Genomic DNA, 26,409 nt, shown 5'->3' on the forward strand with positions numbered 1-26,409 from the left:
GATATGTCTATATCTGTCACGATCGTCGTCACGTGAAAGAAAGGAGGACCAAGTCGCAGCGTGATAACAATACATTCTTCCTTTTTATTAGAAGACGAAAACAAAACAAACACTATACACACTAATCAAAACAACAAACAGACGAAAGTGAAGCTATGCAAACAATAAGTGCAGACACTGGCAACTTACACATAGACAATCACCCACAACCTACCTAATGACTATGGCTGCCTAAATATGGCTCCCAATCAGAGACAACGATAGACAGCTGTCTCTAATTGAGAACCAATCCAGGCAACCGTAGACATACATACACCTAGACTAAACACTGCCCCATAAACATACAAAAATCCCTAGACAATACAAAACACATACATCCCCCATGTCACACCCTGACCTAACTAAAATAATAAAGAAAACAAAGATAACTAAGGCTAGGGCGTGACAATATCCTGGGAAATGTACTTGTTACTTACAACCTCATGCTAATCACATTAACAAATACGTGGAGTGGTTGTAAAACGAGTTTTAATGACTACAATCTAAGTGTATGTAAACTTCCGACTTCAACTGTAGGAGCTGGCAAGTAAGCATTTCCCTGTGCCATTTACACCCGCTGTATCCTGTTCACGTGATGAATAAACATTTGATTTGATTTATAGTAGGATACACTGCATAAGTATATAAAGGTATTTTATAAGCGTTTAACATTTTCACATCATTATCCCTACATTAACATATTTATCGAATCGATTCATTCATCAAATCCTTAATTTCATTGAATTAAGGCATTCAGACCTGTTTTGTCAACTTCCCCTTTAACTCCTCAGCCAGGTTGTTCCGGCCCATCTTCCTCAGGATCTCCAGTGTGATCTTCACAGCTCCCTCATCACAGTAGCTCTGTACCATCCTATCCACTGTGACCAGCTTATCAGCATCCTCCAGCTGGCCCTCTGAGATGGAAGGAAATTCATCCACACCCTTAATCAGGTACCACTGAAATCTCTTCAGGTCGCCTCGGCCCAGCTCTTCCAGAATGTCAAGCAGCAGAAAATGAACATTTTTTGTCCCTGAAAACAGAAATAATAATATGAAACATAACTAAACAGTCCTGACAGATCAGAATTCTGCTTTTTGTTGATGTATGTAAACAACAAGTTCCCTGTTGTGTGTAATGATGCCATCTTGCTGAGTCTACCTTTAATAATTGTAATTGAATTAGGAAAGAAGTGGAAGGCGATTAACCACAGGAGTCGAGGTGCAACCGAACAACTATTTCATAATTGAAAAGGAAAAAGGTGCAACACTCACTCAGCATTAAGTACCTGTTTTCTTTCTATCTTTAGGATTCTAAAAAGCTACATTACTGTGTTTACTGTAAAAATATGATATTAGGGAACTCTCCTCTAACATAATTAAATCTCTTGGGGAAGACAGGAAATAATATTTACCTGCTGTAGCGCCACCTGGTGGTGTAACTGTGGGTAAAAAGAGACCTTGATTACACATGCTCCTCAACAAATTGTAATTTGACAGACCATGAATATCATTAAAAAGTGGGTATATACGCAGTGCATTCGGAAGGTATTCAGATCCCTTGACTTTAAAAAAAAGTATGTTACAGACTTGTTCTAGTTTTTTACCTCATCTATCTACAAACAATACCCCACAATGACAAAGCAAAAATTGGTTTTTAGAAATGTTTGCAAATGGTACCATTTTTAGTGCTATACATCTGTACTGTAATTTCCTCTATTTCCTTTGTTAATATGAACTCTTTTGACCAAAATTGTTTTTGTTTTAAAGATGAGTACTGAATTGCATGACCTAATTTAAAACGTGTCCCATACAATAAGGGGATCTGTTGTACCTATTATGTCGGAAAAAGTCAGTTATGAAATCCTTTGTCTTAGTTAAAAACAGGTTGTCATCCAGTAGGCTTTGATTACATTTCCAAAATTCTTGTCCACGTGGACATTCTGTAAGAGTAATGCGGATGACAATTATTTTATGGTCCGACTGCATTCTGCTCCCAATCAAATTTGTTTTTACTTTTGGTGCCAGCGCAAAGGATACAAGGAAGTAATCAAGACGACTAGCTTGATTAAGCCTCCTCCATGTATATCTAACTAGGTCTGGATATTAAGCCTCCTCCATGTATATCTCACTAGGTCTGGATATTAAACCTCCTCCATGTATATCTCACTAGGTCTGGATATTAAGCCTCCTCCATGTATATCTCACTAGGTCTGGATATTAAGCCTCCTCCATGTATATCTCACTAGGTCTGGATATTAAGCCTCCTCCATGTATATCTCACTAGGTCTGGATATTAAGCCTCCTCCATGTATATCTCACTAGGTCTGGATATTAAACCTCCTCCATGTATATCTCACTAGGTCTGGATATTAAGCCTCCTCCATGTATATCTCACTAGGTCTGGATATTAAGCCTCCTCCTGTCGTGGAAATTTCCTGTATTACTCAATAAAGAGAGAGAGAGAGCCAACCACACACAAGTCAGAGTTAAATTATATATTCCATCTTTAATATATATATACAAGCTTCACCAAAGCCCTTTAATGACTCTCAGATCAATTCAGTGTCTATAAATGAATTCTCTGAGAGTCCTTACAAAACAATTCTTAGTTTCATTTATAGCCAAGATACCCCCTCTCAACTTACAAAGAATCCTTTACCCGAAAGAGGAGTATCCTATCGCTAGACAGCATCAGCTATAAATCATCGTTCAGTTTGATCTCCCAAGACAAGGTTTAAATCTCATGCTTGATACTTCACTGTCTACCAAAACATTACCTCATCCAATGGCATATATCAATTGTCATTTCTAGATACTCCCAAACCTGGACAAACTCCAAATCAGACAGTGAGCCCCTTAGGTCAAATACTAGGTCAAGATAAGGGCAACCTCAGAGGGGACATACAATGGTTCCAAACACGGCCAAACTCCTTCCCCCTATGAGAAAAGTAGGGAGTGACTGGCGTACAGACATTGTATGAGATAACTAACTGGTTCCCCAATTAATAACTCCATCCCATGATTTAGGAATAGTTACAAACAACGTTCCCATAAGAAACCAACATTCCACTCTGTCCTCCTCCCCTTCTAATATTCTACTTAGCACCACATGGTTTAACAGATACATTGACTTATTAAGACAAGCCTGACCTCTCCCCTCTCTGGCCCCAAGTTACCAATCCCTAGCTCAGAAGATTCTAATGACAAGTATCTCACAAGCATATGATGAAAATAACATCTTATCTATCTATGTTACTTAGCTAAATCTGATTCTGCCACGACACTCCATGTATATCTAACTAGGTCAGGATATTAAGCCTCCTCCATGTATATCTCACTAGGTCTGGATATTAAGCCTCCTCCATGTATATCTCACTAGGTCTGGATATTAAGCCTCCTCCATGTATATCTCACTAGGTCTGGATATTAAGCCTCCTCCATGTATATCTCACTAGGTCTGGATATTAAACCTCCTCCATGTATATCTAACTAGGTCAGGATATTAAGCCTCCTCCATGTATATCTAACTAGGTCTGGATATTAAACCTCCTCCATGTATATCTCACTAGGTCTGGATATTAAACCTCCTCCATGTATATCTAACTAGGTCAGGATATTAAGCCTCCTCCATGTATATCTAACTAGGTCTGGATATTAAGCCTCCTCCATGTATATCTAACTAGGTCAGGATATTAAGCCTCCTCCGTGTATATCTCACTAGGTCAGGATATTAAGCCTCCTCCATGTATATCTAACTAGGTCAGGATATTAAGCCTCCTCCATGTATATCTAACTAGGTCTGGATTTTTAAGCCTCCTCCATGTATATCTAACTAGGTCTGGATATTAAGCCTCCTCCATGTATATCTAACTAGGTCTGGATATTAAGCCTCCTCCATGTATATCTCACTAGGTCTGGATTTTTAAGCCTCCTCCATGTATATCTCACTAGGTCAAGATATTAAGCCTCCTCCATGTATATCTAACTAGGTCTGGATATTAAACCTCTTCCATGTATATCTAACTAGGTCTGGATTTTTAAGCCTCCTCCATGTATATCTCACTAGGTCTGGATTTTTAAGCCTCCTCCATGTATATCTCACTAGGTCAGGATATTAAGCATCCTCCATGTATATCTCACTAGGTCTGTATTTAAGCCTCCATATATCCACTAGTTCTAATGTGTCCATGATAGTTGTGATCTCCTTAAGTGCATGAGGGTGATAGTTTGTAGTGTGATCTCCTTAAGTGCATGAGGGTGATAGTTTGTAGTGTGATCTCCTTAAGTGCATGAGGGTGATAGTTTGTAGTGTGATCTCCTTAAGTGCATGAGGGTGATAGTTTGTAGTGTGATCTCCTTAAGTGCATGAGGGTGATAGTTTGTAGTGTGATTTCCTTTACGGTGCATTGAAGTACTTAAAACTGTGTTATAATCTCCCACCATAATAATAGGATCGATCGTATGTTGCTTGTGAGCTTGATAGATTGTTATAAATATTTTTCAAAGAAGTGTGGATCATCCTTATTTGGACCATATAGATTAATGAGTAATTAAAAATATATATATTGTTCATTCAATAGTATTTTTAAAAGCATCCACCTTCCTTGCAGATCTGTTTGGACAGTTATCCTTTTTAGATAAAACTATACAAAATATATTCACGTCACCAAATAATTGATTAAAACACACTGTTTTGCAATGAAGGTCTACAGTAGTCTCAGCAGCACTCTTTTAGGGTAGCACCCTGGTGTAGCAGGAGGACAGCTAGCTTCTGTCCTCCTCTGGGTACATTGACTTCAAGACAAAACCTAGGAGTCTCATGGTTCTCGCCCCGTTCCATAGACTTACACAGTAATTCTGACGACTTCCGGAGGACGTCCTCCAACCTATCAGAGCTCTTGCAGCATGAACTTACATGTTGTTCATCCAATCAAAGGATCAGAGAATGCATCTAGTACTGCAGTGCATAAAGTTTGGTGAGTAGTTGACTCAGAGAAAGAAAGGAAATAGTTGAACTTAACTCAAACAGAGAGGAATGCTATTTATGTTAGCTAGCTAGCTAAGGCTATCCAACACTTTAACTCTTGCAAGGGCCCACCGATGTAATTGCTAAACTGCTTCCTGTACACTGCATTGCATGATTGAACACATGGATTGGATTGTGGGTTTACCAACGCTTTAGTTATAGTAGCTAATATGTTGACTATGATGTTAGCTAATATGGTGACAATGATGTAGGCTGTGTGTAGCGATTATGGTATGAAGGTTTGGCTTTAGTTGGAGAGTTATTTATATTTTTTTGCTGTTTTTCAGCTGATGTTGTTTACTGAAGTCCACAAGTGAAGGGAAAATGTGAAAGGAGGAGAGCGCATAGATGCAATGATGCTGTTTGTATGGCTGCTATGAAAGTGAACTGTGTGGCCGGTGATCATTCTGCTGTTTCTGTTGCAAAACGTTTCGCTCTCCCTCATCTTAAACGGAACCGACCGCCAGCGGTTTGCACCTTCGGATCAGAGTTGTTGGACAGATTTAGTGTTTTGGGAAGCGTCATATGTTCCCAGAACCTAAAGAAATGTTTTATGAATTTTTAAAGAACGTAAAAAATATGTTCCGGGAACGTTCTTGCAAAATCAGGCAAATGTTTTTAACTGGACAGTTTTTGTGTTTTGGTAACATATCTCGTCATGTCCACACAATGCTCCCACAACCTAATGAAATATTGTGGGAATACAGACAGAAGGGGAAACCCAGACATGTCACAGGGGATATGAAGCTGAAGCATCCGTTTAGAATGTTCTCACCACCAAATATGGTCGTGAGAGAAGAAGTCCAGTTGTAGGTAGTGGGAGACGGTGGATCAAGGTGAAACTGGCCTGATATTCTGCACATTTTCTCATTGATTAAATATCTGATCTCAATAAATGTTTCTGTCCCCAAAAAGAAAATCTGTTACAAACACAGTGCATTACGTTTTATATATTTGACTAATTGACAAAGTAAAATAAATGTTTTTGAAGGAGTTCAAGGTTGAATTGAGTTTGTGCACAAACACACACTTAACAGAGATGGTGGTCCCTGACGGAAATGTGCAAATACATGCTACAATGCGCCAAAAGGATCTCGCTAGCTCGTGCTCGGCTCTGCCCACCTCCTTACTTGTTCTTCCCACTATGCTTAACTTGCTCCCCCTGTAAACAACACAGATGAACTATCTTGGGTTAGTTATGTGGTCCACATGGTCCATCCAAGTTCATTTGATTGAATTTGAGTTTAGAATTTATGTTACCTGGAAGCCAGATAAGTCCGTTCCATACAAGTTTATCAGCTTTATTTTCTTCCAGAAGAAGATTCACTTCTTCAACAACAGGTTTAATAAACAACTGAAAGGTGGGGACGTAGTTTTCATAGGAATCCACAAATTTTGCTGGCTGTAACAAAAAAAAGGGACATTTCACAAACTGATTTCTGAAATAGAGACATTGCGAGTCAGTGAAATGATAAGTGAGAATGAAAGTACATTTACATTTTACATTTTAGTCATTTAGCAGACGCTCTTATCCAGAGCGACTTACAGTAGAGTGCATACATTTTATTACATTTTACATACTGAGACAAGGATATCCCTACCGGCCAAACCCTCCCTAACCCGGACGACGCTATGCCAATTGTGCGTCGCCCCACGGACCTCCCGGTTGCGGCCGGCTGCGACAGAGCCTGGGCGCGAACCCAGCCCAGCCTGGGCGCGAACCCAGAGACTCTGGTGGCGCAGCTAGCACTGCGATGCAGTGCCCTAGACCACTGCGCCACCCGGGAGGTGTATGCATTACATAGTAATAACAAATGTATTATTCAACCATATCTCAGATTTACATTTGGTTGTATTGGATGTGCATCTGCAGGGTTAGTGGAGAGGGTGTATTCTTGCTTTGGGGTAAGTGTACACAGAGAAGTTGTTAGAATTTCTCTTATTCCATCCCTTTCAATCAACTCCCGCACCTTAAAAGGACCAAAAATATACAGTTAAATTGTGCGTCAATAGGAATAAAAATGCACTTGATTATTTAAATGATTGCAGGGAATGTAAGTTAAAACAATATCTGAAACTCAAGAATAAAAAATGGAACAAACTACTAAATAAGTGAAAATATGTATTTCAGTCAAACATGTTGCTGCAACTCTCCTCATTTTTTTTGCCGTTATGCTAAAACACCATTACATTCCCCATTGTGTATTTGATTGAATTCCAGCCAGATAGAAGTGGGTTTGTAGGGTTGTAGGGTTCCAGCTCACCTCTTTTCTCACAACATTACTGGGAAGCAACAACACATTCAGGATGGACCTCTTGCCAAGTGGTTGGTAGAATAACAACACATGTGCAAGTATGGGGGAGATGAGAGCATCCTCATCTGTGACATCACCATAAGCAGAGAATCCAGTGATGCTTATTATGACATGTGTGTCTGTTATCTCATGGGGAGGGAGAAACTCAATGATGTCATCATCAGTCACATGGGCTACAGACAGGAAGTCACATCCACCACCTGAAGAAAGATAACATTCTGAGCTTTCTCTGATATAGGCTACTACTACGATAACAATGACAAACAAGGTATTGCAACAAATGATCAGAGTAATCTTGTTTAGCGAAGTCTAAAGCATGAAACACACAGAAAATCTTATTGCCGGTAGGTACTTATCACAGTGGGAGGCCGTTCCTTCTCTCGCTAGAACAAAACCAGCAGCTTCAGCATGCCGACCCGGTAGAAGCTGTAGAGTTCATTTGCAATTCTACACAATTTGCAATGGGGCGTAGAGAAAATGTTGTAGTTTTAAAGCAAGTTTGCTACAATTCTACACATTTTGCAATGGGGATAGAGAAAATGTTTTACTATTAAAGCAAGTTTGCTGCAATTCTACACATTTGTCCATGATGTGGAGAGAAATGTTTGCAGTTTGAGTGAGAGTGACTAACAAAATCAATGGGGGCGCCCCGGTCAGTAATTCGATCAAGTTTAGATAGCTGGCTAGACTAACTTACAAATCAAAAAGATTTTAGCTTACATGCGCTAATTGAGTGACTGTCAGTGTCAGGGCCTTCCCCGGCTCCCCCTACGGCAAATAAGATCACGCCTCCATTCTGCTCCTCCCTTCCTTATAGGCAGAAACTTAAACACGTAGTAAGGATTGTTCAACGTTGGTGTGACCAATCGGAATCTATGCTTCAAGATTGTTTTAGGTTTTGGTTTTTCCATTTAGGTTTTGAGGTTGGACTTTTAGCACGTTAGCACATAGGGCGCACCGATTTGTGTCACCTTGTTAGTCAGTATGTGTTACACCTGTGCTGGTTGCCATCTCGTTAGTGTGAAGGGGTTTCACCTGTGTTGGCCCAGGTGCTATTTAAGAATGGCTGGCCCAGTGCTCTAGTTGTGGAGGGTTAACACATTTAGTTGGCGATGCCTATTTTGATTTCTAGACAAACAATCTTTTATCTGCTCTTTCCTGTTTTCATTTTAATCCACTTTTTGGTTTGCTTCGTGTCTTTAAGTTTGATGTGGGTTTTTCTTTTGTTCGCCTCTTCTTGGGCAAATTTAGTGGGTGCTCATGGTGGGTGTCTTTTAGGTTCCAGTTGCTGTTATCAGTCAACTTTCAGTGGACACCCCCATGAGTGTCTTTCAGAACCCCTCCTAGAACCCCAGCTGTTTTGTTTTGGTTGTTGTCAGTGACTCTTTGTTAGTTCCCCCTTCTGTTTGAGCGACATAATTTGGGTTTTCTTGCTGGGGAATGTAACAGGGATATGTTCCAGGTTGCCTCTAAGAATAACATTGACATATACACTGCTTGGTGACTGAGTTTATCAGGAAGTGCATAGAATATGTTGTTCCCACTGTGGCGATCAGAACTTGGACAGATGGCAGAACTGTGGATAGATAGCAGCATTACTCAGAGCATGTGCAGACCAGCTGGCTGGAGTATTGACGGACATATTCAAATCCCTCCCTATCCCAGTCTGTTGTCATATGCGCCGAATACAACAGGTGTAAACCTTACAGTACATAGCCCATCTGTATACAGCCCATCCAACTACCTCATCCCCATACTGTATTTATTTATCTTGCTCCTTTGCACCCCAGTATCTCTACTTGCACATTCATCTTCTGCACATCTACCATTCCAGTGTTTAACTGCTATATTGTAATTACTTCACCACCAGGCCCTATTTATTGCCTTACCTCCCTTATCTTACCTCATTTGCACACACTCTACATAGACTTTTTCTACTGTATTATTGACTGTATGTTTGTTTACTCCATGTGTAACTCTGTGTTGTTGTATGTGTCGAACTGCTGTGCTTTATCTTGGCCAGGTCGCAGTTGTAAATGAGAACTTGTTCTCAACTAGCCTACCTGGTTAAATAAAGGTGAAATTAAAAGCGCAAAACACAGCATTTAACCAAGGCAAGGTGCCTGGGAACATGGACGAGTACAAACAGTCCAGCTCCGTAAGGCAATGAAACAGGCAAAATGTCAGTAGACCAGCTGGCTGGAGTGTTGATGGACGTATTAAAATCCCTCCCTATCACAGTCTGTTGTCAAATCAAATTGTATTTGTCACATGCGCCAAATACAACAGGTGTAAACCTTACAGTGAAATGCTTACTTACAAGCCCTTAACCTACAATGCAGTTTAAAACTTATTTAGGATTGGGGGCACTATTTTTACGTCCGGATGAAAATGTGCCCAAAGTAAACTGCCTGCTACTCAGGCCCAGAAGCTAGCATATGCATATAATTGGTAGATTTGGATAGAAAACACTAAACACTCTAAAGTTTCTAAAACTGTTTGAATAATGTCTGTGAGTATAACAGAACTGATTTGGCTGGCAAAACCCTGAGTACAATCCATCCAGGGAATTTTCAATCTGTTTTCTATTAGGTTTCTATGGCAAGCCCGTTTTAATAGAAATATGCTTGCAGTTCCTACGGCTTCCACTAGATGTCAACAGTCTTTAGAAATTGGTTGATGTTTTTCCTTTGAGTGGTGAAGAAGAAGAGGCTCAAGACAGGTGGATTGTTTGGTTTGGTGCGCGTGACCTGAAACTCGCTCCACTTTCATTTTATCCTCTATTGAACACGGTATAGTCCGTCTTAAATTTGATCAATTATTTACGTTTAAAAATCCTAAAGTTTTATTAGGAAAGTTGTTTGAAATGTTTGGATCAAGATTACAGGTAACTTAACAAATAAATGGACATTTTGGAGATATAACGATGGAATTAATCGAACAAAAGGACCATGTGTGATGTTTATGGGACATATTGGAGTGCCAACAGAAGGATTTCTTCAAAGGTAAGGCATGAATTATATCATTATTTCTGACTTTTGTGTCACGCCTATGGGTTGAATTCTGATTTTCATGTGTTGGTATGCTGGGCGCTGTCCTCAGATTATCACATGGTTTTCTTTCGCCGTGAAGCCTTTTTGAAATCTGACACGGTGGCTGGATTAAGAAACATAAGTGTTAAGTCAAAAAAAGATAAGTCAAAATTGTAAAAATAAATAAATAATTAAAGAGCAGCAATAAAATAACAATAGCGAGGCTAAATACAGGAGGTATCGGTACAGAGTCAATGTGGAGGTTATATACAGGGGGTACCGGTACAGAGTCAATGTGGAAGCTATATACAGGGGGTACCAGTACAGAGTCAATGTGGAGGCTATATACAGGGGGTACCGGTACAGAGTCAATGTGGAGGCTATATACAGAGGGTACCGGTACAGAGTCAATGTGGAGGCTATATACAGGGGGTACCGGTACAGAGTCAATGTGGAGGCTATATACAGGGGGTACCGGTACAGAGTCAATGTGGAGGCTATATACAGGGGGTACCGGTACAGAGTCAATGTGGAGGCTATATACAGGGGGTACCGGTACAGAGTCAATGTGGAGGCTATATACAGGGGGTACCGGTACAGAGTCAATGTGGAGGCTATATACAGGGGGTACCGGTACAGAGTCAATGTGGAGGCTATATACAGGGGGTACCGGTACAGAGTCAACGTGGAGGCTATATACAGGGGGTACCGGTACAGAGTCAATGTGGAGGCTATATACAGGGGGTACCGGTACAGAGTCAATGTGGAGGCTATATACAGGGGGTACTGGTACAATGTGGAGGCTATATACAGGGGGTACCGGTACAGAGTTAATGTGGAGGCTATATACAGGGGGTACTGGTACAGAGTCAACGTGGAGGCTATATACAGGGGGTACTGGTACAGAGTCAATGTGGAGGCTATATACAGGGGGTACCGGTACAGAGTCAATGTGGAGGCTATATACAGGGGGTACTGGTACAATGTGGAGGCTATATACAGGGGGTACCGGTACAGAGTTAATGTGGAGGCTATATACAGGGGGTACTGGTACAGAGTCAATGTGGAGGCTATATACAGGGGGTACTGGTACAGAGTCAATGTGGAGGCTATATACAGGGGGTACCGGTACAGAGTCAATGTGGAGGCTATATACAGGTGGTACCGGTACAGAGTCAAGGTGCGGGGGCACCGGTTAGTCAAGGTAATTGAGGTAATATGTACATGTAGGTAGAGGTAAAGTGACTATGCATAGATAATAAACAGAGAGTAGCAGCAGCGTAAGATTCAAGATGTCCACCATTTGTTCCTGTACCCAAGAAAGCAAAGGTAACGGAACTAAGTGACTATCGCCCCGTAGCGCGATAGAAGTTCTTTGAGAGGCTAGTTAAGGATCATATCACCTCCACCTTACCCGATACCCTAGACCACATGTGTCAAAGTCATTCCACGGAGGGCCAAGTGTCTGCAGGTTTTTGCTCCTCCCTTCTACTTGATTGATGAATAAAGGTCACTAATTAGTAAGGAACTCTCCCTCACCTGGTTGTCTAGGTCTTCATTGAAAGGAAAAAAACCTGCAGACACTCTGTGGAATGAGTTTGACACCCTTGACCCACTACAAATTGCATAACACCCCAACAGATTCACAGTTGACGCAATCGCCATCGCAATACACACTGTCCTATCCCATCTGAACAAGAGAAATACCTATATAAGAGTGCTGTTCACCTCAGCCTTCAACACCATAACTAAGCTTGTGGCCCTGGGAGGTGAGGGTCCAGGCGGAGTGGTGCCAGGAAAATAACCTCTCCCTCAACATCAACAAAATGAAGGAGCTGATCGTGGACTTCAGGAGACAGCAAAGGGAGCAGGCCCACATCGACTGGGCCGCAGAGGAGAGGGTAAAAAGCTTTAAGTTCCACAATGATAACATTACTGACAACGTATGCACATCACAGACAAGGCACACTGCCAGGACATCTACAGTGCCCGGTGTCAAAGGAAGGCCAAGAAGATCATCAAGGACCTCAGCTACCCGAGCCACGGCCTGTTCACTCCGCTATCGTCCAGAAGGCAAGGTCAGTACAGGTGCATCAAAGCTGGGACCGAGAGACTGAAAAACAGCTTCTATCTCCAGGCCATCCACAGTAAAACAAGTCCTATATCGACATAACCTGAAAGGTCGCTCAGCAAGGAAGAAGACATTGCTCAAAAACTGCCATAAAAAAGCCAGACTACAGTTTGCAACTGCACATGGGGACAAAGATCATACTTTTTGTCCTCTGGTCTGATGAAACAAAAATAGAACCGTTTGGCCATAATGACCATAGTTATGTTTGGAGGAAAAAGGGGGAGGCTTGCAAGCCGAAGAACACCATCCCAACCGTGAAGCACGAGGGTGGCAGCATCATGTTGTGGGGGTGCAGGAAGGACAGCTGCAGGAAGGACTGGTGCACTTCCCAAAATAGATGGCATCATCAGGAGGAAAATGATGTGGATATATTGAAGCAACATCTCAAGACATCAGTCAGGAAGTGAAAGCTTGGTTGCAAATGGGTCCTCCAAATGGACAATGACCCCAAGCATACTTCCAAAGTTGTGGCAAAATGGCTTAAGGACAACAAAGTCAAGGTATTGGAGTGGCCATCACAAAGCCCTGACCTCAATCCTGCTGAAATAAATCATTCTCTCTACTATTATTTCACATTCTTAAAATAAAGTGGTGATCCTAACTGACAGTGATTTTTTACTAGGATTAAATGTCAGGAATTGTGAAACTGAGTTTAAATGTATTTGGCTAAGGTGTATGTAAACTTCCGACTTCAACTATATATATATATATAAGGGGGGAATTGATCCGCGGTCCTACAAAAGGGGAGCGAGGTTAATCTAGACCATAAACTAAGCAACACACACCAACATGCATTGCCAAACAATACTACTGCCACCTGGTTTGGAGTATTTTAACGCCGAGTGGCTAACAACTTCAAGGTCTTTGCTATGTGAACACAAAAGAGATTGACTGTTCGTAGGTGCTAAGTGCTGTTGGCAGGCCAACGTTTGACAATTCTACCTGTGTGTCTGAGCTACAACATCTTTCATTAATGAACATTGCTTGAAATGATTACTCACAAGAATGAATCTGACAGTGTGGGAGGTATAGTTGATAGACAGACTTCTGAGGGCAGTCGATGTTGAACAGGGGTCCTGCAGGTCTCTTGCCACTCTGGGATAGAAGCCTCCTGTCCCAGTGGACTGTCCTATAGAGCACCTCTCCCTCTCCCTCCATCCTAAACACCAGGCCTGTTATACTGCACTGGAACAGACCTGCACTGGGGCACTGGAACCTAGAGGAAACAATGGTGAAGAATGACATTTTAATTATATTTCCTGTATTAGATTTTTTTAAATGAGGCATTGTCCTTAGAAACTATTATTGAGGAAAAAACATTACCGGTATGCTCCCTTGCCCTCATGACTATAGATTTCAGGTTCAAAGTGATTGGGTACCGTCTACAATGTAAAGACAATAAAATGTGTTATAGTTTGAACAGTAGTTGAATATAAACATATAAACTGGTATTTCTTGCTTTCTTTACAGCAAAGGTCTTACCGTGGGAGGGTCAGTAGTACACAGGCCTTGGTTGACTCTTCTAATCTCTGTAAAGTTTAAATTCTCCATGGCATCAGGTAAGCTGTCAGACAGAAGTCCTCGGACACTGTCCTCGCTCTCCTCTTCCGTTGTTCCCTCACTAGAAAAAGGCCAACTGTGAGAGCGTGGCAAGGGAATGGATGATCCTTTCTGTTTTGGCAAGGTTGGATCACTGTATTCCAGGAGAGGAGAATCTGCACAGAGAAAGTGTAAGTATGTCATTGTCAGTGTGACCCTCATTCCGAATCTTCTTCAGGCAGTGGAGGAGCATATCATAACATTAAAAGTTATAAAGCTGGTGATACTTCAGTAGACACTATCACAACCCTTTGGACTGATTACATACACGCTTCTCTGTTGTATTTTTCTTCATCATCATCTTCCTCTTTTCCTTCTTCTTCTCTGCATATTTCTGCCATTTTCAGGATCTCATCTGGACAGCGGGTGTCCTGAACATAGACACAGAATTAGTAGTCTGAACACCATTTTCATGAATACATTCAAACAAAGTTAAACATTAATTCAATGAAGCAAAAATGTTTTATCTTGTAAATAAAAAGTTAATACATGTTGTGTATCATATTTAATCAAGATTCTATACAGAAATGTATTATATACAGTACACGGCAGTGGAGGCTGCTGAGGGGAGGACGGCTCATAATAATGGCCAAAAGGGAGCGAATGGAATGGCATCAAACACCTGGAAAACATGTGTTTGATGTATTTGATACCATTCCACTAATTCCACTCCAGCCATTACCACAAGCCTGTCCTCCCCAATAAAGGTGCCACCAACCTCGTGTGCTACATGGTAATCATTAAAGTGTCCTCATGGTGGTTCTGGAAGTATTCTTATGATAATTATTATGAATAACATTATTTGTGCCTTTCTCCACACAATTTAGACGTGCAGAAATCATAAATATATTTTATTAACTGAATAGTCTCCACCCCCAATTTAGACGTGCAGAAATCATAAATATATTTGATTAACTGAATAGTCTCCACCCCCAATTTAGACGTGCAGAAATCATAAATATATTTGATTAACTGAATAGTCTCCACCCCCAATTTAGACGTGCAGAAATCATAAATATATTTGATTAACTGAATAGTCTCCACCCCCAATTTAGACGTGCAGAAATCATAAATATATTTGATTAACTGAATAGTCTCCACCCCCAATTTAGACGTGCAGAAATCATAAATATATTTGATTAACTGAATAGTCTCCACCCCCAATTTAGACGTGCAGAAATCATAAATATATTTGATTAACTGAATAGTCTCCACCCCCAATTTAGACGTGCAGAAATCATAAATATATTTGATTAACTGAATAGTCTCCACCCCCAATTTAGACGTGCAGAAATCATAAATATATTTGATTAACTGAATAGTCTCCACCCCCAATTTAGACGTGCAGAAATCATAAATATATTTGATTAACTGAATAGTCTCCACCCCCAATTTCTCCAGGATTTGACAGTTGGCTCCTCCCTTTTCTCATTACTATTCAGTGACCTGACATAGCAGAGGTAAAATTAATGCCTGAAACTAGATAACCCACATTTTGGTCTTGACAAGAATAAAAGTCTCTCCCTTGTCACAGCCTCTCTCTTCCATTCCCCCTGAAAACCAGACCTCTGGTTGTTGACGACCCCGCAGAGCCTAACGATTCAGTGACTGACAGCGGCATGCAAATTAGCTGAGAACAATGCCAATGGTGTTCTTCAGTGGTAGTCTTGTATTGGTGTCTAGTCTACACGCAAAGGGCAAATAGAGAGCCATTTTACAACTTTCCACGAACCAATCCTGGTCTCTGATTTAAAAGATCATAAGACAAAAGATGTTACAACTGAATTTGAATGTATTCAAACAGAGTAAAAGATGTATTTCATTCATCAAGTGGAAATGCCTCTAATGAAAAGGAATAGTAGCCCAGCTCATTTATGACTCTCATGATAAAGGATGGATATCATATACTTCACTTTTTATCTTTAATTAACTCGGCAAGTCAGTTAAGAACAAATTCTTATTTACAGTGACGGCCTAGGAACAGTGTGTTAACTGCCTTGTTCAGGGGCAGAATCATAGATTTTTACCTTGTCAGCTCGGGGATTCGAGCTAGCAACCTTTCGGTTACTGGCCCAACGCTCTAACCACTAGGCTGCCGCCCCTGTACATACTTGGTACAGTCATCTATTATAAGCCCGCCTTTGCTCATATCTCATTGGATGATATACCAATACGTCAGGGTGGAACATCAAATCAGTCAAAGCCTGAAGTCACAATTCGTTTTACTTCATTGCTTAATATAGTTTGTTTGACATTGACAGCATCATCGACTGCCGACTGACTGATCTTCAAATCACTGATCTACAAAAAATAGATTAAAAACTAGTTTAATCTACAAACTATTATTGTTTGTAGATCAGTCAGTGAGTCACAATTTACTAACAATACAAAACAGATTTAATGAGCTCGAACACAGCCTTTATCAACTCTGAATTAATTAATTAACGATTATTTGATCAATAGCTTCTTCAATTTAAATTCATAACAGAAAATACAGTGAGGAGAATATCTATAATAATATTTTAAACGTTGTCTACCTCAGATGATACAGGATTGCTGGCAAACCCGAGGGACACAGAGGTGTGAGGATGCTGAAGCCCAAAAGTGGGATAGAGGGGCTCTGTGAATATGGTCTGGAATGTGTACAGGTGGGTCATCAAGCCACAGTAGACCTTGTAGAACGACAGAGTGCCGGTCGGCCAGTCCAGAAACACTCCTACTCTGAGGCGTGGAGGGGAGGAGGACAGGTCTCCCTGGGGTTGAGGAGGGTTGATGGGGCGTGGAGGGGAGGAGGACAGGTCTCCCTGGGGTTGAGGAGGGTTGATGAGGCGTGGAGGGGAGGAGGACAGGTCTCCCTGGGGTTGAGGAGGGTTGATGAGGCGTGGAGGGGAGGAGGACAGGTCTCCCTGGGGTTGAGGAGGGTTGATGAGGTGTGGAGGGGAGGAGGACAGGTCTCCCTGGGGTTGAGGAGGGTTGATGAGGTGTGGAGGGGAGGAGGACAGGTCTCCCTGGGGTTGAGGAGGGTTGATGAAGTGTGGAGCGGAGGAGGACAGGTCTCCCTGGGGTTGAGGAGGGTTGATGAGGTGTGGAGGGGAGGAGGACAGGTCTCCCTGGGGTTGAGGAGGGTTGATGAGGTGTGGAGGGGAGGAGGACAGGTCTCCCTGAGGTTGAGGAGGGTTGATGAGGTGTGGAGTGGAGGAGGACAGGTCTCCCTGGGGTTGAGGAGGGTTGATGAGGTGTGGAGCGGAGGAGGACAGGTCTCCCTGGGGTTGAGGAGGGTTGATGAGGTGTGAAGGGGAGGAGGACAGGTCTCCCTGGGGTTGAGGAGGGTTGATGAGGTGTGGTGCAGGTATAGTAGTATATTCATTATTGTGGAGAGCAATGTAATGATTCCCACGGCAGGCCAGACGCCAGGACTTGTTATTGTATCCAAAGTCACAGAAAGAACCGTCTCCTTTTCTGCTGTTGCCTTTATATGTCACTCCTATGTCAGCCAGCCCGCTCCACTCGACCTCCCAGTAACAGCGCCCAGTCAGACCCTCTCTACACAGCACCTGGGGAACTAAATCAAATCTCTCTGGGTGATCAGGATACGGCTGCTCCTCTTTAACCCTCTCCACCCTTCTGTTCCCCTCAGACAGAGAGAGGTTTCTGTGTGCTGTGTTTGGGTCCAGTGTGAGATCACAGGCATCTGCAGACAGGAGGAGAGGTTTAGGAGAGAGTTGGCTGGATTAGACCAGTGTTTGTGCTGAAAACAAATTATATCTAATGTCTCAATACTACTATATGTTTAGTAAACTTTCTCTAAATTCTTTCACACATTGTGTTTTTTAAGGAGTATTTTCAGATGTTATTGAATGGACAGTGAAAGCCCTAGTCAAAATATCCTTTAGGAATAGTGACTTTTCCTATAGAATCCTATTGGATTCTCACAATACTATAGGATTTTGGACACCTTTATCAGAATCCTATTGGACTACTTTTTTCTTATTGGGAATCAAAAAGAATCCTATTGTCCCTTTTAAGAATGACTGATGACATCACAGTTACCACAGGCTTGCAGTGTTAATTAACTACCAAGTTCAGCTGTGCAGAGAATCTCTGGTTTCCTAACATTATCTTTGTAACAGTTTTTTAGGTATTTTGGTATTTAATCAGGATCCCCATTAGCCGCTGTAAAAGCACCAGCTACTCTTCCTGAGATCCAAATGAAACATGACATAATACATAGTACAGGACATTATTAGTCAAGGACTGAACAACACACATTTAAAACGTCAAGCATAGCCTACATATCAGTACATACACACAATATCTAGGTCTAATACTTAGTACAGTGCAAATTACAATACAAGATATATAAAATGGCTGTGTCTCTTCACAGTCCCCTTTGTGCAGTAAGGTGTTCTTTTGTTTAAAGGGTGGCAAAGAGTTCCATGTAGTCATGGCTCTATTTAATACTGTGTGTTTCCCAGCCTCTGTTCTGGACCTGGAACTGTGAAGAGACCTCTGGTTACATGTCTAGTGTTGTACTGATGAGTGTCTGATCTGTGTGCCAACTGCTTGAACAGACAGTTGGGTACCTTCAACACGTCAACACCTCTCACAACGACCCATAGTGATGCAGTCAATCCATCCTCCTCTTTGAGCCAGGAGAGACTGACATGCAAGTTACTGACACTTTCTCTCCGTGTGCATCAAAGTGTGATATGTGCTGCTTTGTTCTGGACCAACTGCAATTGACCTATGTCCTTCTCTGCCGCACATGACCACACAGCTGGGCAGTAGTCCAGGTGCAACTAAACTAGGGCCTGTAGGACATGACCACACAGCTGGGCAGTAGTCCAGGTGCAACTAAACTAGGGCCTGTAGGACATGACCACACAGCTGGGCAGTAGTCCAGGTGCAACCAAACTAGGGCCGGTAGGACATGACCACACAGCTGGGCAGTAGTCCAGGTGCAACTAAACTAGGGCCTGTAGGACATGACCACACAGCTGGGCAGTAGTCCAGGTGCGACTAAACTAGGGCCTGTAGGACATGACCACACAGCTGGGCAGTAGTCCAGGTGCGACTAAACTAGGGCCTGTAGGACATGACCACACAGCTGGGCAGTAGTCCAGATGCAACTAAACAAGGGCCTGCAGCACATGACCACACAGCTGGGCAGTAGTCCAGGTGCAACTAAACTAGGGCCTGTAGGACATGACCACACAGCTGGGCAGTAGTCCAGATGCAACTAAACTAGGGCCTGTAGGACATGACCACACAGCTGGGCAGTAGTCCAGGTGCAACTAAACTAGGGCCTGTAGGACATGACCACACAGCTGGGCAGTAGTCCAGGTGCAACTAAACTAGGGCCTGTAGGACATGACCACACAGCTGGGCAGTAGTCCAGGTGCAACTAAACTAGGGCCTGTAGGACATGACCACACAGCTGGGCAGTAGTCCAGGTGCGACTAAACTAGGGCCTGTAGGACATGACCACACAGCTGGGCAGTAGTCCAGGTGCGACTAAACTAGGGCCTGTAGGACATGACCACACAGCTGGGCAGTAGTCCAGGTGCAACTAAACTAGGGCCTGTAGGACATGACCACACAGCTGGGCAGTAGTCCAGGTGCGACTAAACTAGGGCCTGTAGGACATGACCACACAGCTGGGCAGTAGTCCAGGTGCGACTAAACTAGGGCCTGTAGGACATGACCACACAGCTGGGCAGTAGTACAGGTGCGACTAAACTAGGGCCTGTAGGACATGACCACACAGCTGGGCAGTAGTCCAGATGCAACTAAACAAGGGCCTGCAGCACATGACCACACAGCTGGGCAGTAGTCCAGGTGCAACTAAACTAGGGCCTGTAGGACATGACCACACAGCTGGGCAGTAGTCCAGATGCAACTAAACTAGGGCCTGTAGGACATGACCACACAGCTGGGCAGTAGTCCAGGTGCAACTAAACTAGGGCCTGTAGGACATGACCACACAGCTGGGCAGTAGTCCAGGTGCAACTAAACTAGGGCCTGTAGGACATGACCACACAGCTGGGCAGTAGTCCAGGTGCGACTACACTAGGGCCTGTAGGACATGTCTGGTCAACTGAGAAGTCAAGACAGAGCAACGCCCTATCATGGACAGACCAATTCCCATTTTAGCAACCATTGAGTCTATGTTTTGACCATGACAGCTTGCTATCTAGGGTGACACCCAGCGGTTTAGTCTCCTCAACAGCCACATTATTCAATAATGAATCCAAACGAGGTTTAGCGTTGAGCGAGTGATTTGTCCCAAAAATGATGCTTTTAGTTTGAGATAATTTAGCACCAGTCTATTGCTAGTTACACATTATAAAACTGACTAGAAATCTATGTTAAGTGTCTCAGTTATTTATTTTATTGTTGCAGCCGAAGTGTATAGTGTTGAGTCAGCAGCGTACATAGACACACAGACAGCCAGCTACATTGTGGATTGTTGCATTTTGTTTCAAGTGGGTCGCCAACGCAGAAAGCTAAACACAACACTATTTTGTTAATCATTCATGTCGATTTCAATTTGGAATCATTAGAGCGGGGGAAAACATGTATGCGCTGTTAAAACTAACATTATTCAAAGGCTACAGTGAATCTGAGAATAATTTGTATATCACTGATTAGAAGAGAATTTGCTGAAGACAGTCCTCTAAATTCTATAAGGTCGAAGTTTTCAGAGGCTGCCGAAACGGGGCAGGAAACAAATCAGTTGCTTTGTTATTTAACTTCAACGAATCACAACCCTCCATAGAATATCAACAGTGACAAGGGTTGGCTGTTATTTTAGTGATAATTTGACTCGCAAGCCCATGTATTTGTTGTGAGGCCAGTGACTTTTATACAGATAGCACCCCAATTTTTCCCTGTCATTTGAGTTTCATAGTAGAAGTCCTAAAACCGCTGGCGAGTATGACAAAACCAATGATATTGATCTGTTTTAAGCAATCAATTTTGTCAATGTGATTACTATAAACATTTATACTAATCTGAAGTAAAAAGGTTGTGTAATTACCCTCAATTTGAAGTGGTCAAATCATGAGGTTGTGTAATGTAGTATCACATACTGTCCACGTACAGGAAATTAACAGAAATAATCTTAAACATTCTAATATGTAGCTTTATTGGACAATCTCACAGCTAAATATGGCACAGAAATCTGCACATAGATGTTAAACGGCAATCAAGACCAGTAAACTGACACACCAATAGTAATTCCCTGAGGTTCTCAACCTGTTCAACACACCACCACAATATGGGAGTAATACAATCCTATCATATTTTGGAACCAGTCCTTTGGACTCCTATGGGATTCTATCCTATAGGATTTGATCTTATAGTATCCTATATGATTCCTATACAAGAATCCTATCAGATTTTGGAACAAGTCCTATAGGATAGGTTCCAAAATCTGATAGAATATTCTATTGGAAGATTTCTGTATTGAAATCCTATAGGATTTTTGGACCAGGAAGAGAATGACAGTTGGGAAAGATAGAGAGAGGTTGTGTCAAAGAGCAGTAGGCCAGAATCAAACCTATGCTGCTGATATGGTGTTCAATCAAATCTGAAAATAGCCTCTCAAAAATAAAGATTAAAAAACAATGTGTGATTTATAAATGTTTTAAAAAAATCGTATAATAAAAGAGAATTGAATAGAATAATCATATTTCATAAAGTTCTATTCCAGTTCTTTATCACACTTACATTTCTTTATCAGCTGTGGTTTTACCCAAATTTCTTCATTATGTTCCACACTGTGGGAGAGACAGAGGAACAGACAGAGTGAATGACACACAGCCTGTATGAAATGTAGTCTAGTCTAGTCCAGCCTGTATGAAGTGTAGTCTAGTCTAGTCCAGCCTGTATGAAGTGTAGTCTAGTCTAGTCCAGCCTGTATGGAGTGTAGTCTAGTCTAGTCCAGCCTGTATGGAGTGTAGTCTAGTCAAGCCTGTGTGAAGTGTAGTCTAGTCCAGCCTGTGTGAAGTGTAGTCTAGTCCAGCCTGTATGAAGTGTAGTCTAGTCCAGCCTGTATGGAGTGTAGTCTAGTCCAGCCTGTGTGAAGTCTAGTCTAGTCCAGTCTGTATGAAGTGTAGTCTAGTCCAGCCTGTATGAAGTGTAGTCTAGTCCAGCCTGTATGAAGTGTAGTCTAGTCCAGCCTGTGTGAAGTGTAGTCTAGTCCAGCCTGTATGGAGTGTAGTCTAGTCCAGCCTGTATGGAGTGTAGTCTAGTCCAGCCTGTATGGAGTGTAGTATAGTCCAGCCTGTATGAAGTGTAGTCTAGTCCAGCCTGTATGAAGTGTAGTCTAGTCCAGCCTGTATGAAGTGTAGTCTAGTCCAGCCTGTATGAAGTGTAGTATAGTCCAGCATGTATGAAGTGTAGTCTAGTCCAGCCTGTATGAAGTGTAGTCTAGTCCAGCCTGTACGAAGTGTAGTCTAGTCCAGCCTGTATGAAGTGTAGTCTAGTCCAGCCTGTATGGAGTGCAGTCTAGTCCAGCCTGTATGGAGTGTAGTCTATTCAAACCTGTATGAAGTGTAGTCTAGTCCAGCATGTGTGAACTGTAGTCTAGTCCAGCCTGTGTGAAGTGTAGTCTAGTCCAGCCTGTGTAAATTGTAGTCTAGTCCAGCCTGTATGAAGTGTAGTCTAGTCCAGCCTGTATGAAGTGTAGTCTAGTCCAGCCTGTATGAAGTGTAGTCTAGTCCAGCCTGTATGAAGTCTAGTCCAGCCTGTATGAAGTCTAGTCCAGCCTGTATGAAGTCTAGTCTAGTCCAGCCTGTATGAAGTCTAGTCCAGCCTGTATGAAGTCTAGTCCAGCCTGTATGAAGTCTAGTCCAGCCTGTATGAAGTCTAGTCTAGTCCAGCCTGTATGAAGTCTAGTCTAGTCCAGCCTGTATGAAGTCTAGTCTAGTCCAGCCTGTATGAAGTCTAGTCTAGTCCAGCCTGTATGAAGTCTAGTCTAGTCCAGCCTGTGTGAAGTGTAGTCTAGTCCAGCCTGTATGGAGTGTAGTCCAGCCTGTATGAAGTCTAGTCTAGTCCAGCCTGTATGAAGTCTAGTCCAGACTGTATGAAGTCTAGTCTAGTCCAGCCTGTATGAAGTGTAGTCCAGACTGTATGAAGTCTAGTCCAGCCTGTATGAAGTGTAGTCTAGTCCAGCCTGTATGAAGTGTAGTCTAGTCCAGCCTGTATGAAGTGTAGTCTAGTCCAGCCTGTATGAAGTGTAGTCTAGTCCAGACTGTATGAAGTCTAGTCTAGTCCAAAAAGGTGACAAATTAAGAGCTCTACACCATATCCATACCTGGCTGTTCTCAGAATAATAAGACAAATGCAATATTCAATCAATCAGTTACAAGACTGTTTGGCATTCTGTTTTGGTCAGAACTCAAAGGAGGTGGTATAAATGGGAAAGAAAGGCACTAGAAATGTATGGTTTCCACAGTAACTGTACTAACTTGAGTTTCTCCAGTCTACAGTGTGGATCCTCCAGTCTAGCAGAGAGCAGCTTCACTCCAGAGTCTCCTGGGTGATTGAAGCTCAGGTCCAGTTCTCTCAGGTGGGAGGGGTTTGACCTCAGAGCTGAAGCCAGAGAAGCACAGCCTTCCTCTGTGACTCTACAGAATGACATCCTGCAGAGAACAGAGGTAGGGTAAAGCACATCAAAATATAACAATTATTTGGTAACATTATTGAGCAATACAAAATATCTAATGGACACGTTATTCTAAAAGGGACAGTCTTGTTATATAAGATAGATGGATTGGAGAAACTAAGGTGTTTCTTAAATTAAGGTATATTTTCTGAAGGAATGGGCCCCTGTGGATATTCTGACTCAACAATATATGGTCAGTCAATATTGCAGTATACTGTATATTTAAAAACTGTTCCAAAAAACTGAGGATGGATTGTTTTCTGACAGACCTTTTGGTCTCAGTAACAGTAACAATGTTTCTAAGTACTGACCTCAGTGTCTCTAGTTGACAGTGTGGATTCCCTAGTCCAGCAGAGAGCAGCTTCACTCCTGAATCCTGCAGGTCATTGTTACTCAGGTCCAGCTCTTTCAGGTGAGAGTCATTTGAGCTGAGAACTGAGGCCAACACTTCATAAAACCACTCAGTAAGTTCACAGCCAGGAAGTCTGCAACAACAGAGAAAACCATTTTATGATAGGATATTTATATATAATACTTCATAAGACTATACTACAAAGAAAGTGCTACCCAAAAAACATCAACATTCTTGTGAGGAAAGGTTTGATATGCATTCATACCCAAAGCTAAGTGTTAAAACAAATAATAGATGTTATATATTAGTATTATTGTCCCATACACCAGATAGGTGCAGTGAAATGTGTTGTTTTACAGGGTCAGACATAGTAGTACGGCACCCCTAGAGCAAATTAGGGTTAAATGCCTTGCTTAAGGGCACATTGAAAGATTTGACACATTGTTGGCTCAGGTATTTGAACCAATGACCTTTTGGTTACTGGCCCAACACTCTAACCGCTAGGCTACCTGCCGCCATTAAAACAAAGATCAAGAACATATGATCAGTACATATACAAGCTGTCAGGGTGACAAAATGACCCTAAAAACTATCCAACAATCTTCAGGTTCTCGTCATCTGAAAACACCTCCCAAAGTACTGACCTCAGTGTCTCCAGTTTACAGTGTGGATGTTTCAATGCAGCAAAGAGAACACTCAGTCTGCCCTCATCATCACCATCAGACAGCGTACAGTTCCTCAGGTCGAGCTCTCTCAAGGATGAGTCTGCTGATTGGAGAACGAAGGCCAGTGATTCATAGTGCTCAGGTAGGAGTCTACAGCCTGCTAGTCTGCAGAAACAGAGATGCAGGGGCGCAACTTTCACTTCATTCTGAAACTGCATTTTTTTGTCCCCTCCCAGTTTTATCATTGCACTGTGATACAAAAAGTGTTATCGGCGTGCTTTAGGAACATGCGTACGCCTCAGAGCGATCGGGTAGGCTGTTTGGTGGTTTCAGCCTGGACAGTGTGAAGGCAAAGTTTCTGAAAGGCTGGCTTATAGGACCGTCACGGGAGAGATGAACAGAGGCAGATGCTGTGTGTTGTGCTTTTTCTCCGAGTTTTAAAAGCAAGCAGAACAGAAACTGGCTAGTTTATTTGACTGATGCAAGGTAACTGCTGTTTGACTTAACAGGGAAAAAAAGTAGATTCCCAGTGCTGAGGTAGCTAGTAGCTACCACAGCTAGTTCAGCTCTAGCTTCTAACTATATCAGTATCCGTCACAGCTGTTGTGTGTATGGAAATGTTTTGTAGCCTTTGTTTAGTCCCATTTCAACAGAAGTAAATTAACTTGGCTAGTTTTCGCCAGTTGATGTACCATTAATCGGGTGAACTTGTATGTGTATTAAAGTAGTAAAAAGTGAAGTATTTGGTCCCACATTCATAGCACGCGATGACCACGTCAAGCTTGTGACTCTACACATTTGTTAGATGCATTTGCTGTTTGTTTTGGTTGTGTTTCAGATTATTTTGTGCCCAATAGAAATTAATGGTAAATAATGTATTGTGTCATTTTTGAAGTCCCTTTTATTGTAAGAATATAATATGTTTCTAAACATTTCTACATTAATGTGGATGCTACCATCATTACGGATAGTCCTGAATTAATTATGAATAACGATGAGTGAGAAAGTTACAGACGCACAAATATCATACCCCCAAAACATGCTAACCTCTCACCATTACAATATCAGGGGAGGTTAGCATTTTATATCATACCCCCAAGACATGCTAACCTCTCACCATTACAATATCAGGGGAGGTTAGCATTTTATATCATACCCCCAAGACATGCTAACCTCTCACCATTACAATATCAGGGGAGGTTAGCATTTTATATCATACCCCCAAGACATGCTAACCTCTCACCATTACAATATCAGGGGAGGTTAGCATTTTTGGTTGGGTATGATATTCATGCGTCTATAACTTTCTCACTCATCATTATTCACAATTCATTCAGCATGTTCCATAATCATGGCAGCATCCAAAATCATGTAGAAGGGTTTAGAAACATATTCTATTCTTAATTACAATAAAGTGACCCCAAAATTACCCCAAAAGGGTTATATTAAATTGTGTGGAAATTAGCTGTAGATGCCCCAGAAAGTTCTGAGGGAGGACCCCCAGACCCCAGACAGATTGTGTTGACGTGCGAGTTGAAGATGTTTAAAACTAGTGATTCTCTGATTACGGTGATATTAAG

The 26,409-nt window shown here is 42.1% G+C and overlaps 2 protein-coding genes across 2 annotated transcripts in view; both read right to left on the minus strand.

The window, feature by feature from the left end:
• Nucleotides 1-365: 365 nt before the first annotated feature.
• LOC120032810 (NACHT, LRR and PYD domains-containing protein 6-like) lies at nt 366-13,909 on the minus strand. Its single transcript, XM_038978993.1, has 4 exons — nt 13,867-13,909; nt 13,545-13,759; nt 1,452-1,478; nt 366-1,070 (listed from the first exon to the last, which is right to left on the minus strand). Exons 2-4 carry the CDS (start codon nt 13,699-13,701, stop codon nt 793-795), a joined length of 462 nt encoding a protein of 153 aa, XP_038834921.1. The 5' UTR covers nt 13,702-13,759; nt 13,867-13,909; the 3' UTR covers nt 366-792.
• A 493-nt stretch (nt 13,910-14,402) lies between these two features.
• The window catches only part of LOC120032430 (NLR family CARD domain-containing protein 3-like), a 32,823-nt gene continuing 20,816 nt past the window's right edge, over nt 14,403-26,409 (minus strand). Inside the window, exons 4-8 of the mRNA XM_038978535.1 lie at nt 24,124-24,297; nt 23,612-23,789; nt 17,046-17,825; nt 16,680-16,874; nt 14,403-14,513 (exon numbers count right to left, since the gene is read on the minus strand). Of these exons, the coding sequence (XP_038834463.1) occupies nt 14,403-14,513; nt 16,680-16,874; nt 17,046-17,825; nt 23,612-23,789; nt 24,124-24,297 (1,438 nt within the window). The remainder of the gene's footprint in view (nt 14,514-16,679; nt 16,875-17,045; nt 17,826-23,611; nt 23,790-24,123; nt 24,298-26,409) is intronic.

The sequence above is a fragment of the Salvelinus namaycush genome, chromosome 39 (genome assembly GCF_016432855.1).
Source record: "Salvelinus namaycush isolate Seneca chromosome 39, SaNama_1.0, whole genome shotgun sequence".
NCBI lineage: Eukaryota > Metazoa > Chordata > Actinopteri > Salmoniformes > Salmonidae > Salvelinus > Salvelinus namaycush.